This window comes from Clinocottus analis, unplaced genomic scaffold, assembly GCF_023055335.1.
Source record: "Clinocottus analis isolate CAN_PGR_092001 unplaced genomic scaffold, fCliAna1.0.p SCAF_1, whole genome shotgun sequence".
Classification (NCBI taxonomy): domain Eukaryota; kingdom Metazoa; phylum Chordata; class Actinopteri; order Perciformes; family Cottidae; genus Clinocottus; species Clinocottus analis.
Window position 1 is genome coordinate 12,898,800 of NW_027175820.1, and position 14,268 is coordinate 12,913,067.

The 14,268-nt window shown below is 39.0% G+C and overlaps 1 protein-coding gene across 3 annotated transcripts in view; it reads right to left on the reverse strand.

The window, feature by feature from the left end:
- The window catches only part of tcf12 (transcription factor 12), a 68,734-nt gene that overhangs the window by 44,725 nt on the left and 9,741 nt on the right, over positions 1-14,268 (reverse strand). For all 3 annotated transcript variants that reach the window (XM_068575522.1, XM_068575442.1, XM_068575605.1), the window contains exons 4-5: positions 13,912-13,985; positions 6,834-6,936 (exon numbers count right to left, since the gene is read on the reverse strand). In XM_068575522.1, the coding sequence (XP_068431623.1) occupies positions 6,834-6,936; positions 13,912-13,985 (177 nt within the window). The remainder of the gene's footprint in view (positions 1-6,833; positions 6,937-13,911; positions 13,986-14,268) is intronic.

The following is a 14,268-nucleotide window of genomic DNA, read 5'->3' on the forward strand; positions in this document are numbered from 1 at the left end:
GTGCTCCCTTTACCCAACATGCATTATGGTGTTAAATTACCTAGAGAGCACAGACAAATACACAGCATATGATTACCATTTTCTGACATCCGTGATATCAATCCAGGCAAATAATATATAAGGTATTTACAAAACCATTGTATTACAACTCAAATCTTGGCTCGGAGCATACTGAGAGTAAAACAACAACAAAGGTCTGCCATGAAACAAATAAGCAAACATCAAACAATAAAAAATTATCTGTAAAAATACAATATACAAAGCAACACAGGCTCCTAAAAGGTTGCATGTCAGTCATATTACCACCTAAACTATTGTTTAAGGTGAGGCATTGGCCTCGAGTAGTGAGTGTCAGGACAGCCCATTGGTCATGGTGTCGTACCTGAACAGCTCAGGTTACCGGGACGTCCGGCCATTTCTAGCGCTTGAATGCTGCAACAGGATGATCTCGCTAAAAAAGCAATGCAACATCAACACAGGTTGCGGATCCTTTATTTGGTCATGTGAGAAAGATTTCTCAGTAAACAAAATGAGTTAAAGATTATTTGATCACTTGCTGAAATAAAACATAAATCTACAGCATAAACGGATACTTTATTTCAACTAAATCTTCCAATGAGGCTCTCATGAGACTGATCTCTGTTAGGGTGAAGTCTGAAATATATTATGATACAACACAAGGAGCCGGTTTGTAATCATGACTGCAACATCAGTACTGAGCTGAGCTTTTTTTTTCATTGAATAATCAGATCCATGGCAACAGAAAACTCCACCTGACTGATGGTAATTGAGACCACAGCAATGCAGCAGTTATATAACAATAACAGAAAGTAGTGCATTGTGACTTGTAGTGTTTTGTATAACTAGCATGTGGAGTCTTTTAAGCTGGTAATATTTTTTTGTCGGCTATGGCAACACCCAGTGAAAGGTGATCGACAGCGGCGGGTGGGACACGAACACAGGTAGTCACGTTAAGGCCACATGTGAATGCCGGCACACTCGGAGCAGGAGGCATGCGGCTGCATGTGTGTGTTGGTGAGAACGTTAAGCTGATTAGTTTTCATGCAGGGCTAAAGCTGTATGAGTAATATCTACGAAGGATACCAGAGAAACGTGAGGATGAAAGTACGACTCAGCAGTTCATGCCCTCCACACGGCTGGAAAGAACTGATGCAGTCATCCCCACAGTTGAAGTGAGAAACAACACTAAAAAACATCTGTTTGTATTTATTGAATTAAAAAGCTTTTTTTTTCTTTCATTTTTAAAAAAAAAAAAAGGTATAGAGGGCTATGAATTATAGTATAATCAATTACGGTTCACCACAATGAAAAGGTTTTTATAGACAAGAGACCAGCTTTATCTCTCACTCCTGAACTTTTTGAGGACTTAGAACATGTATGTTTGTAGGAAAGATAAAAAACAAGCCAATGGTTGTTCCTGCAACTTGACAATATAATAGTTCCAACCATGAATTGTTTCATGATCATTGCCTTCCTCGCTAGGCCATTAACACAGAAAGTAATCAACACATTTTCAGTTTTTGAGTTGGAGTGAGAGTAGTTTGTAGTCGACAGAGAGCAGACAGAGAGAGCAGACAGAGAGTCGAAAGAAAGAATAACTTGAAACATGTAAGCAATAAAAAAAGAGTCATTTTTACCTAAAAAATGTAAATCAAATAGAAGAATACTTATTTCATAGGTCTTCTAAACTCCCAAAAATACTTGTTCCTACTTATTGTGACAAAAGTTCACAAACTGTGACTGATGACTGTGAAAAGCTCCATCAACCCTGTTGCTTATTAACACACCAACTTTAAAGCCTCATCTGAGGGTAGGCCTGAGAATCAAAAGGCTTTCTAAACTTGGTAGAAAACTATGTCAGTCCATTCGGTAAAAAAAAATTACAAAAATGCAGCATACACACACACACATCCAGTCATAATACAGCAAGACGTAAAAGCGCAGAGTGCAGCTCTTTCAGCTCATCGGCTGTGGTAATTGCCCAGATTGCTTAAAATCAACCTCCCACACTGGCTTTGTCTCATCAAGATATCCCCACAAGAAAGATTCTGAGCAGCTAATTAAATGTATCCATTCCTTGTCGGGGCTATGAACTGTTGGTTATCCCTGTGGCTTCAAAATTAGAACAACTGGATGTGAAACAACCTCCAAGATCTGCAGAAGACCTTAAGTCAAGCATCACTACCCACCGAGAAGCAAGAGAGGTTCAGTGAATTACGCCCATCGAAGTCATCAGCTGCACAGTAACATGAAACAATTGGGAAGAACAAGCAACTGTGTGAATTTTAAAGATAAATGTGTAATCCTCGAACAGTTGGAGGATTTTTTAGAGTTGTACCCAATCAGGATTTGTATTCATTAGTGAATGTCACATCATATAATGAGAATTCAAAGTGCCAGCTCATCAGCGATGTCCAACAATTACGTGGAAATACTTAAGTGAAACAATGCGCTTTCAAAGTCACAGTACGATATAAATACCAGTACAGTATAATTGTAATTTACACTGCCTGGCCAAAAAAAAAGTCGCCACCAAAAAAAAGGTGACACACACTAATATTTCGTTGGACTGCCTTTATCTTTGATTACGACACACATTCGCTGTGGCATCGTTTCAATAAGCTTCTGTAATGTCACAATATTTTTTTCCATCCAGTGTTGCATTAATTTCTCCCCAAGATCTTGTATTGATGATAGTAGAGTTTAACCGCTGCACAAAGCCTTGTCCAGCACATCGCAGAGGTTCTCAATGGGGTAAAGGTTTGGACTCCATGTGTGAAAATGATGTCTCATGCTCCCTGAACCACTCTTTCACAATTTGAGCCCGATGAATCCTGGCATTGTCATCTTGGAATATGCTCGTGCCATCAGGGAAGATAAAATCCATTGATGGAGTAACCTGGTCGTTGCTGAACCTGGACCTGAGCAACTGCAGCAACCCCAGATCGTAGCACTGCCCCCGCAGGCGTGTACAGTAGGCAGTAGAAGTTAAATGCAGGTGGCAACTTTTTTTTTGTCCAGGCAGTGTAATTTCAGCTTGTGTGGATTTACAGGATGTTTTGGAAGAGCTACTCTTTGATTAAAAAAAAAAACGTAATTTCACCAATTGCTTTATCAATATTTAGACTGTACATCTAGAGGTGTTCCAGTTCTTGTTATCTATTTAAATGATTTGTCAGTGACTGTCGTGCTGAATGTGGGCAGTGCCGAGTGGGGTCAACCACACATGGATCTTTGGTATTGGTAGCGACTAATTTTCTTTGCCACAGGAAGCGAACGTTTTATACGCCCTTCACATTGAATTTAGGTGAAGGGTAGGCAAATATAATATTATAAAATGTTAATTTTGCACACGTGTGACCGTGCCCTGATGGTGTGGGTGAATAAAACATTTGCTTCCGGTGGCCAAGCAAATTCCCAAATCGCCTATTTACATCACATGGAGTTCAACTTTAGTCCACTTGTGCATGGGCAGTTGACCCGACCTGGTACTGCCCTCATTTGCATATGCATTTGTGCTTGTGTGACCCTGCCATGAAATATGTTCTCATTGTCATCACAACGTCAACTCATCGCAAAAGACAGGCTGGTGCTTAAAAAAGAAAGTACTACTTCTGCTCCACCCGAGACTTATGTTTGCTTTGCCTGAGTCTGTATTTGCACAAGTAGAACTAGTGTTTTCCTCATATCGTGCAGCCCGAATGAGTGGTTGAGGCAGAGAACACACATGGCTGAGACTGAAAATATGTTCCAGAGTGCCCTAATATAAGCAGGAACAATGTGGCTGCCACCTGTCTGACAGCATGCAGTGGATGACGTGCGGGTTAAAGAGGATTGTGGCACAAGAGGGTGGGGCTAAGATGCCAGCTGATCCGTACTAAAATGGGCGTCGGCCCCTGGTGAGAACTGGTGTCATCCTTAAGCAATCGGAGATTTACCGGCATTCACCTAAAACCTCATCCAGCTTCAAAGCCTCTCACTCTTCTCTTGTGAGCCCCTTTTGTTAGCCATCTATTACCAGTGCTATGATACAACCCCTTCAAATCCAGACCACCAAGAGCTGGCTTTTTCTGATGAAATGTTTGTACTGCACAGCTACATACCGTTTCATCTTTTTAATTGCCCCATGTGAGCGTGTCGAAGTTACGTCATTCTGAGCACATTAATAAATACTGACAGTATAAATTAATGTACATACAATACCTAATTACTCAAAACCACATACTGTACACAACAACTGATGATTAGCTGTGCATTAGCACAAGGCTATACACAGAGCAGCCTATTGCTATTGTCCAGTGTGTTTATGATCAGGTATTATTATCACATGTTACTCCAGGTGTTGAGCTGTAACTGAGCGCTTTAGTAGTACACATGTCCATGGTTGGTCCAGTGCTTCAAGAGTACTCCAAAGTTAAACCAGATGCAAACTATAATATACAGCACAAAATCAGAACACTAGAAAATACATAGTTACTTATTGTTTGTCTCTGGGTTCTTTCATCTATGAATACTATTGTTTGGACATTTGGTGGGCACATGTTGGACGCAGCCCAGAGGATCAGACTTTCACAGAGGTCTGAAGTGTTTTTTTATTTTCAGACTAAAGACTAAATAAAAACATATTTAAATACATGTGATTTCATCCTGACGCTATTTGGCTAAGTAGCAGTATTATTTTTATAATCAGTAAATGCATTGCTTCACTAAAATAAGGATTGATAGACTTCAGTATTTTTCCCAAAGAAAATCTTTAATCAACATTGTATGTTTTAAATAGGAAGTTAGAGTTTAGATCTACTGTGCTGACAAACTAGATCGAGTAAACGTGGAAAGCATGTCATTGAACACTTCCCATCAGGACTAACAAACTGAATAGGTGATAGTAATCACAAAGACGCCGTAAAGGGCCCTGACACACCAAGATGACTGTCAGCCACTAAATTACCACTCTCACATGTTCCAAATTGGTTTTCAATGCTGACATTTAAACAAAATCTACAGTTGTAAAACGGGTGGGCTAGTTTTGTTTGTTTTTCTTTCGGTAATCCTGGGTCTTCAGCATTTTTTCCCACTTTATGAATACAGACTATAGTGACTAATTATTTTTTCTCACGCAAGTGGAGAACCTTCATACAGCTGTACCTGCTGTATTCTTTGCAATGTGCACAAGTGCAGCTTTCATCAAAAGAAGGGAGGTGACATATGGTGCATTTGATCAGGTTACTTTCTCAGCTTTGTTATTTTGAAGTCGACTTGATATGTAAGTGGCTTAATAGTTAATTACAGTATCCAGAACCCTGAATCCGTTCCTTCGCAAACACTTGAGAGCATCTTCTATTAAGTGAGGGGAAAATACCAGGAAGTCCTATCATGACAACACAAATGTTAAGATGTGTTGCAAGGATTGTGTCGTTAAGTAACAGAATTATGGTGTTAAATTTTCAAAGTAACTTTTTCCTGAGGAATATGAGTTTTGTCAAATGACTAGCATTTGACAAAACTCTGATGGGTGTGTTAAGTATTTTCTAACAAGTGTTGCACTTGGTGGATTTCTGTCATTTGTCACTAAAATTGTAGCATTATGCTATTGTGTTGGCCCTGTATTGTATCAGCACACACAGTACACAGGGAAAGACGCTGCTAAAGAAAAGAGTAGTCTGTTTGGTTTTCAGCTGGACTACAGCAAAGCTTGTGTGACTGTGTTTCCACTGATAATGTCTTTGCAACCACATCAAAAACAGGGATGGATTCTTCTGGTAAATATAATATTTAGTATTATATATATACATTTAGTATTATATATATATATATATATATATATATATATATATATATATATATATATATATATATATATATATATATATATATATATATATTAGTGCTGTCATTTAGTTCTGTCATATTAGCGTGTAATTAACGGCGTTATTAACGGCGTTATTAACGGGGTTATTAACGGCGTTAACGCAAACCAATTTTCACGCCGTCAATTGTATTAACGTTTGGTCAACCGGAAGCAAAACAATAGTCATGCCGTTTGCGCTTGGAAGCTAGGCTAACGTTACGGTTTGAAATAAATGAATGGTGAGCGCGATACGGCAAAATGAATGGAAAGTTTACTTTCAGAGAAGTCTCTCACGCTCCCTCTCTCGCTCGCTCCCTCCCTCCCTCCTGTGGTGGGTGGTCTCTACCTGAAATGTGCACTTTATAATTTTATTTTGAACCGCCCTGTTTGGCAGTTGTTATTCAAAAAAATAGTCGGTTGGTTGTTACACCTGAACACCACGTTGTAATTAAGTCTGTGAAAATTAGATCAAGAGTCAAAATTGATCACTTCAAAAGTAACGTAAATGTCTACAAATGAACAGCTTCTGCAACTCAAAGTGGCAGAACAATTTAACTTGACTATAAAATACAGTAATAATAATAATTCATGTGAGAAGGTCTTTGCTACATCAGTCAGTTTAACCTTGCACCCTCAATGCTGCCGGTGGCAGTTGCTGAGGGTGGTTTTGATGTCTAGGAGACGGCTTCCTATGACAGAAAGCAATACTGATGGCGTGATTTCTAGCCTGGGGGAGGGTCATCACAGGAGGAGGAAGAGGGAGATACTGAGTGAGGGGAGGGGGATTAAGGGAGGAAATAAAGACAGCAGGAGATGGGGGAAAAAAATAGCCCTGCAGCCTGGCAAGCCTTTCAGTACTGCTACCTCCAGATGCATGATGTGCTTTAACCTCATTTTCAAACACAATGTCTTTCCACTACCAAAGGCCATGTGAGGGGTGAGTTGAAGGGAATCACTTACTTACCCATTATGTTCGAGTTCATGAAAGGTGTTGGGGACAATCCTTCATGAGACACTAATCGACTGTCACTCAGATGATCGCCATAATGAGGGCTGTCAGCAAAACCCTGGGGAAAGAGATCAGAATATTAAGAACATTATTGGGCAACTTCACTAATTAGAAAGAGGAGAGCACAACTGGTTTGCTACGCTAATAAACGGTCATCTTTTTTGCGTAATAGTAAAAAAAAAATTAAAGAGCCAAGGGAGGAAAGCAGCACTGGCAACCATCGCCTACACTGCAAAGCACCCCAAAAAAGGAAGACAGACTTATCAAAAAGCGAATCTGACAATATTGGCCAAATGTTTCAGAGAGAAAATGTTGCAAATAAATTTGCTTCTGCTAACCATAGCCAAAGACTTTTCGCTGTGCCTACGGCTCACTGAAGGCTACAAGCAGCAACATTTTTAGTCACATTTGCAGTGCAGCAGCCGCGATGGCTGAGGTAAGCTCAATTATTAGCAACATTGTCTCTCCATCTCTGAAACGCTTCACCAATATTCTCGGTCGCTGGAGCCTCAAACCTTTGATACTGGCACCGAATAACACAGTAAATTGACATAACTGCTCTGAGTCTGTTTGTATCCCATCTTTCCTTTGTTTGGCGTCCAGTTAACACAGTTATGTTATCATGGCGTTGGCATTATGAGGTTCTACAGGCTAGTTGTTTATGTCTATACCATAGTAAGACCATTTATTGATTAATTTTTACAAGTTTTGGAATTTAAACACATTGGCTCAAATTATTCTGCGTATGAACTTCATATTGCCAACATATTAGCACAAACAAACAGTAATGTAAGTATTTGTGCTGTTTCTTAGCGCTTAGAAAACCACTGAACCTGCTGAAACCTTTGAGCCCCAAAGTGCCCGCATGGGGCATGAGCTTTGAGAATTTAGCAGGTCTGTGTTCAAGTAGTGATATGAACCCCAAATGAGTTATAATACTTGTGCTATTTTATATCTATATATATTTTTGTGAAAATATGTTTTTTTAATTAAAATTTATTTATTTTAATTAAAAAAAAAGTTTTTTACTTAATTTGAAACATTACTATAAACACCCAGCATGACCAAAAAAAGATTTCCCGACAATACGTTTTCGAGCCGCTCCGAGTGTTTTCAACTCCACGATGAAGGGCCTAAACAACAACCTGCAGAGTTGTAACACCCCTCTTTGGAAATATAATGACCTAAAGAACTGGAATCTCACAATAAAACAAAGCCTTGGCCTGTTACTAACGATTTTAGTCAAAAAAATGTCGTTCGGTACAAAAATGGAAAAGTTAGAAGCTTTATGCCTAAATATGCTCTGATTGGTTGAAGCCTGTATTCAAAATCTGCAGAAATCCCGCCTTAAGACGTGTGACGCATTTGAAAAGCGACAAGAAAACAGGGAAGTCATTTACAACCAGTTTGCAGTCTACAAGAGTGAAGGCATTTGAAAACGAGACATCCCGGGTTAACTTGGACTTTTGGAGTACTAATAAAAATACACATGGGTTAAATCTTTATCACAATATGTCCATGAAACAAACATCCAAACCTTAAATGTGTTAACGTTTAAGTTTCTTCTTGATATTACTATTTTATCTATACGATAACAGGTTTATATATATCACCCCACAGTTCATAAGGTGTTGTTACATAGAAAAGAGAGAAACAAAAAGATCCAATCCCATATCATTCCCAGGTACCTGCAGCTTAAAAAAATGCCTTTTTCTCCTTCAGCTTAACAGTTCCTTTTCATGACAGTTATCAGCTTCGGGGGCTTAGGTCTAAATATCGGTCACAGTATGGTTCTTGAAACTCAGGGTCCTATGTAATAAAAGATAGTCTGTTACAGTGCTAATCCCAAGCCCTGTGAAAATCCTCCTGTGCTTCAGTCAAATACATCTCCCTAAACTACATTAACTTCAACCAGAGGGACCGAGTAGCAGTGGGTTTGCATTTCCATAGAGCTATTTTCAACAACTCATACCCTTTGCATTCAACATACAGTCTAAAAAATAAAAAAAAGTAAATCTTATTATCCATCTTTTTTTATGAGTGGATGGTGATGGAGTAATTTCAAAGGCAGTGGGGCGCTGTGTCGAGGGAATCCTCAGAGATTCTCTATTGTGTTCCTGCCAGGCCGCACACACTGTTAATCACACCATGAACAGACTCAATAACAACAACAGCCCTGTGAGAGAGGCTCGAGCAAGCTAACACACACAGGCTTACACAGCTAACGTAAGCAGGCAAAAACATCTCCTCTCTTCTGCAGCAAAACAAGAAAATGTTTCAAATTACAGACTTAAAGGAATAGTTCAACATTTGACAGCGAATTGGATAAGAAGATTGATAAACCAGTAACACATATACTGCTATATAAACCTCTCAACTAGTTTCACACGTGTTTTTGTATTATATTTTTTTTTTTTCAAATAGCCCTTGTAATTGAGGAGATATTTTGTATTTAGTATGGGTATGCAAAACAATCTGGAATTTTTGAGAAAAATGCTGGGGCTCAACTAGGTTTAAATAAGTTTTAAACAGACACATCATAGAGTGGTAGTGATCACCAAACTCTTTGCCACAAATAAAGTTTCCCAAAAAGTAAAACTAATCCTTTGACGAAATATTAGAAAGCACTTGATCATTCATCAACAAGTTCTTTAATTGTTATGACCACCAGTGTCAATCCAGGCCTATTGCGTGTGTGTGTGTGTGTGTGTGTGTGTGTGTGTGTGTGTGTGTGTGTGTGTCAATGTAAACATCTGAGACTGTTGGATCATCAATCACAGATCCCTTCTCATTCCCAAACACGAGTGGCCTACATCTATCTGAGACACTAACACACGCTGTCATCGCCGCCACAGGGCAGCATTGGCACTATTGGCTAAATAACTGTCAGATCACTGTGGCAGCGCGCAGACCTTTTCCTCCATTCACTCGCTACAACTTTTTAAAAAATCATCTGATTCACACTGTGCTGGGGTCCCAGGTGAGCGTGTGGCTGCATGTGGCAGTTTGGGACGTGATGATATGGTCGTGATGGATGCGTGTGGGGTCAGGTATCAAGTCGGGGCAGGGCACTGGGGAAGTGGGGGTTGTCGTGCGGTGGCGATGGGCACAGCCCCTACTGTCAGACCGCCAGCCTACAGCCACAGCTGCCCAGGATACAGCGGCTGGCTGGAAGCCAAGGTCAGCGTGGCGGGACTCAGTACTGTTCACAGTTGACTGATCACACACACACTCATAGCTCACCCGCTCAAACAAGCTCAGGGACAAGACCGAATCCCCTTCTTAACAGACTGAAAGAGGACGCACTAATTTCTTCCCAAAGCCTTGGACAGATAATGTGAATAGAGCATTTTAGTAAGATAATAATTCAATGAAACTAGTCAATCCTAAAAAAACTCTTAAGAGTAAGGGCAATATTCACACCTGAAAGAATAATATCCAAGCTTGTTCTACAATTTAATACACACTGTTAGCCTTTTACCACCGACTTTCAAAATCAAGGAGAAGAGAATGACAAGAAGACATCTTAAAATCTCAGGGTCATGATCACCTCTGCAAATATGCAAAAGTTTGAGTCATGAAAGCACACTTGTGTTTTTCAAAAATTTTATGTAGAAACTTTGTTTGAACATCAAACAGTCCGGTTATTTCTGTTATCACTGAATGTGTTTAACTTTCCACATTCAAATGAACAGACCCAATGTTCAGAAGTGGAACATTTTCAGACTTAATGCATTCTCAATTCTTCTCCAGTCACTATTATCCGTATCATTCATACTTTTGGCTACATTAGAAACCCCATTCAAACCATAAAAATATCCTAATCTTTCATGAAGAGAACTCTATTCTCTTTCAATGTCGCTAATGCAAACAAACTGACTTCAACATTTTGGCACTGTGAGAGTTAAAGCGACAGGAGTGCCAAGGATGTGACGCACTGACGTTCATGGAAACTGAGACCAAAGTGTTCAGAAACGCGCTCTGCAGTCATTCCTGGTTTTTGACTGTAAAACCAGGGCGTTGAGTGGTGCGCCTCAGCTCGTCTGACCAAGGAGTCACTGAGCTGCTACCATCACCATGGCAATGTTTAATTGCAGCTGATTGAGATGAGCTAATTAGTGCAGTTCGACAGACACACACACACACACACACACACACACACACACACAAACACAAACACAAAAATACAGGACGTTAACAATCACCGTTTTTCAAGCATTTGTTGTTTTTCTGTCTACCTATTCATACTTTCAGCTAGAAACTCTATTGAAGCCTTACAATGTCCCACATTTTTCATACATTATGAGCATATTATTCAACCATTAAAGCCAGCAAGTCAGATCAGTGTCAGTATTAAAATAGTCTAGATCCTATCTTATGGCTATTGTTCAACTTTTAAAGCCTGCAATTCACCGTCACCTTTACCGCCATGCGTCATTTTTAATATGCAGCATTCAGAGCACAATTTCCTTGGAAGTCAGCGTTATCAAGTTATAATGAGTCCTTTAATAATATCTGATTGAAATGGCACTTTAAGATTGTGATTTAAGATGTAAGATTAGAGTTAATGTGAGCCTCTTGCCAAAAGTTCAGCAAAAACCTTCAACCCCCCTCTTTTTTATAAATGGTGGCAAAACATGGTTTGGAATAGCAGTACAATGCAAGATGTATGCTTAATTCGCAATAGAGAAAGTCGTCTGTGGTATTACAGGTCTATATTAAGCCAGTCTGCCCACTTACATTACATATCATGATGTGTTTTGTCAGTTTACTGCAGATGCCTTTCTTGAGGTCTTTAGAGCAATAAAAACACAAAATATTCGTCAGCGATAGTCTGACGATTCGTCCAAGTGAACACTGTCTCCAGTTCAGCTGATTGGCTCCAGCCCTCCATGACCCTCAATGCTTGCAGATAACACATCAATATAAATGTAGTTGTGAGACAGTATGAACACAGTTCTGACATTAATATTCAAGAAAAATCTATTGACCGTGTGAGCAAGAGTCATATTGTTCTCTGGCTTATTTTTATTGTCAAAAAATTTGCAGAAATCAAACCATCTGCGGGGAAAAACATGCACTATGGAATACGAGTTACGTAATCAGCGTGGATTCGCTGTAAAATGTTGTCTACAACACACACACCTGAGCTCCATTATTAAAAACCTTGTGCATCATCAATAAATACATTGTTAACTGTGATTCAATGGTCAGCAATTCATTATTGATAATCATGGAGGGAATATGGTCATTTTTTTTATTGAAAAAACTAAAATAATTTAAACAGAATATTCTAGACTACTGAGGTTCATAAGGAATATAGCTCGCGGAATAAATAGCAGAATATACAGTATTTAATATCGGCTATAGAAATCCATTTCATATCAATATGGTGTATATAGAAGTGTGCGTGTGTGTGTGTGTGTGTGTGTACGTGTGCGTGTGCGTGTGTGTGTGTGTGTGTGCGCGTGTGCGTGTGTGCGTGTGTATAGAGTGTGGCATGCGCTTGTTTTAGTGCCTTATGGTGATGCAAACAGCTGTCTGCTGGCTGATGCTGTGCCTTGCAATGTCAGAAACACTCATTTATATACACCTGGAGCATAGATATCTCAAGTGTCTCTGTCTTATAATTCAAATCAAGCTGCCTTTGTTACTATAGCCTGTAGATGTTCATTCGGGAAGGGCACAGAGAAATAAACAAGGTAACGCAGCCCGAGTGGCTCTGACATTTAACTGAAATCTAATTGAAAGTGACAGGAGATTGACATTAAATGAAATTCATACAGGGCATCTAGAACAACCAATGTGTGAGGGACAAACAAACAAGGAGAGAGCTGTTCACACTTGCTCACACCAACAGTGAGATGTTCTCACTCAACCACAGAGATGCAGTTTAATATGCACAGTTTATTCACTGACATCAATCATCATTATTATCATTATTATTATTATTATTATTATTATTAATAATAATAATAATAATAATAATAATAATAATAATAATAATAATAATAATAATATTCTATGAATGCATTACACATTCATTGATTCTTTGGTGCAATAATTGTATTATGCCTTGTCCCTGTTTTTAAGTCAATAGCAACAATTCACTTCGCATTATACAGACTAGTCAATTTATTTAAAAATATAATTTTATAATATATTATTTTCTTCTTTTGTTTAAATCTGTGATCACTAGCCAACACCCATATCATAGTATAATCTGAAGTATTGAGGCTGCACAGAAGACCAACCTTCTCAAAGCTTAGTGCAGAATATTTTTTTATTTTTTATGTTGTTGAATAAATACTGTATATATACTGTATATGGACAAGTGATTGTTTGGATGTGCAACAGAAAACTCTTCATACTTCCAACAGTCCTTCAAAATATAGGTTGGTGTATTTGCCTCTGGCAGCTATCGAGACCCATCAAATAGTAACTGGGTGCCATTTTCAGTAAGAAATACAATGTCTACAAAGATACTGAGTATGTGTAAACCCTTTGTGAGCTCAGGAAAACCAGTCAAACAAAGAGCTTCCAGCTGTCAGATGTATTTATCATTCATACATCAACATCTCAAACGGCGGTCAGTAAATTCCATTCAAACCTGCTTAAAACCATGAATCACCTGCAGTTGACAGACAGTTTTTAAATGCACAAACAGCGCGTTATTTTACATCATAATGATCAAAAGCATAGTTATTCGCTCAATTAATTATTTTAACAGACCTCTATGACTAAACGGAAGCTTGATTCCACAATAATATCAGATTCCAGTAAGGGTTTCCTACCTTCTGTATAAAATATTTTACTAAATGCAAAAATATCTATTCCACCAGCCATGACTACATTAACAAGTCCTTTCTGTCACAGAGAAATGTGTCTGTTACAGGTCATACAACATGACTGGTAGTCTGGATAAGGTGAGACTAAAACATGGTGAATGTACCGATTTGATGTAATGAGTGTTAAATGATGTGCTGTGGAGCAGAAAGGCCATTCAGAGGTGTTACGATGAGGGTCGTCTTACCCGGGAGGACTCATAGGACGGACTGGCCTCACCACCTGGGGCCCAAGATGCTTGGTTGGTCGGCTCATCCATACCTGTCAGAGAGAGCGACGCATGACTCGGTCAGAAAGTAAAGGTTACTCACATAGTTTCATGTGCATACAGTGTGTATCTCCATATTCTGCTCCTGTCTCAGATAGCGGCACGATGAAGAAGTAAAGAACAGCTGCATCACAATGACAAATACAATGCTGGTCATTAAATACACAGGTGTATGCAGTGTCCCAGTGATTTGACTTTTATGTTATGTTTAAAAACATCAAATACAGACAATCCTACGCTTAGAAAAAGACCTGTTTTGTATGTTTCTTTAGGAGA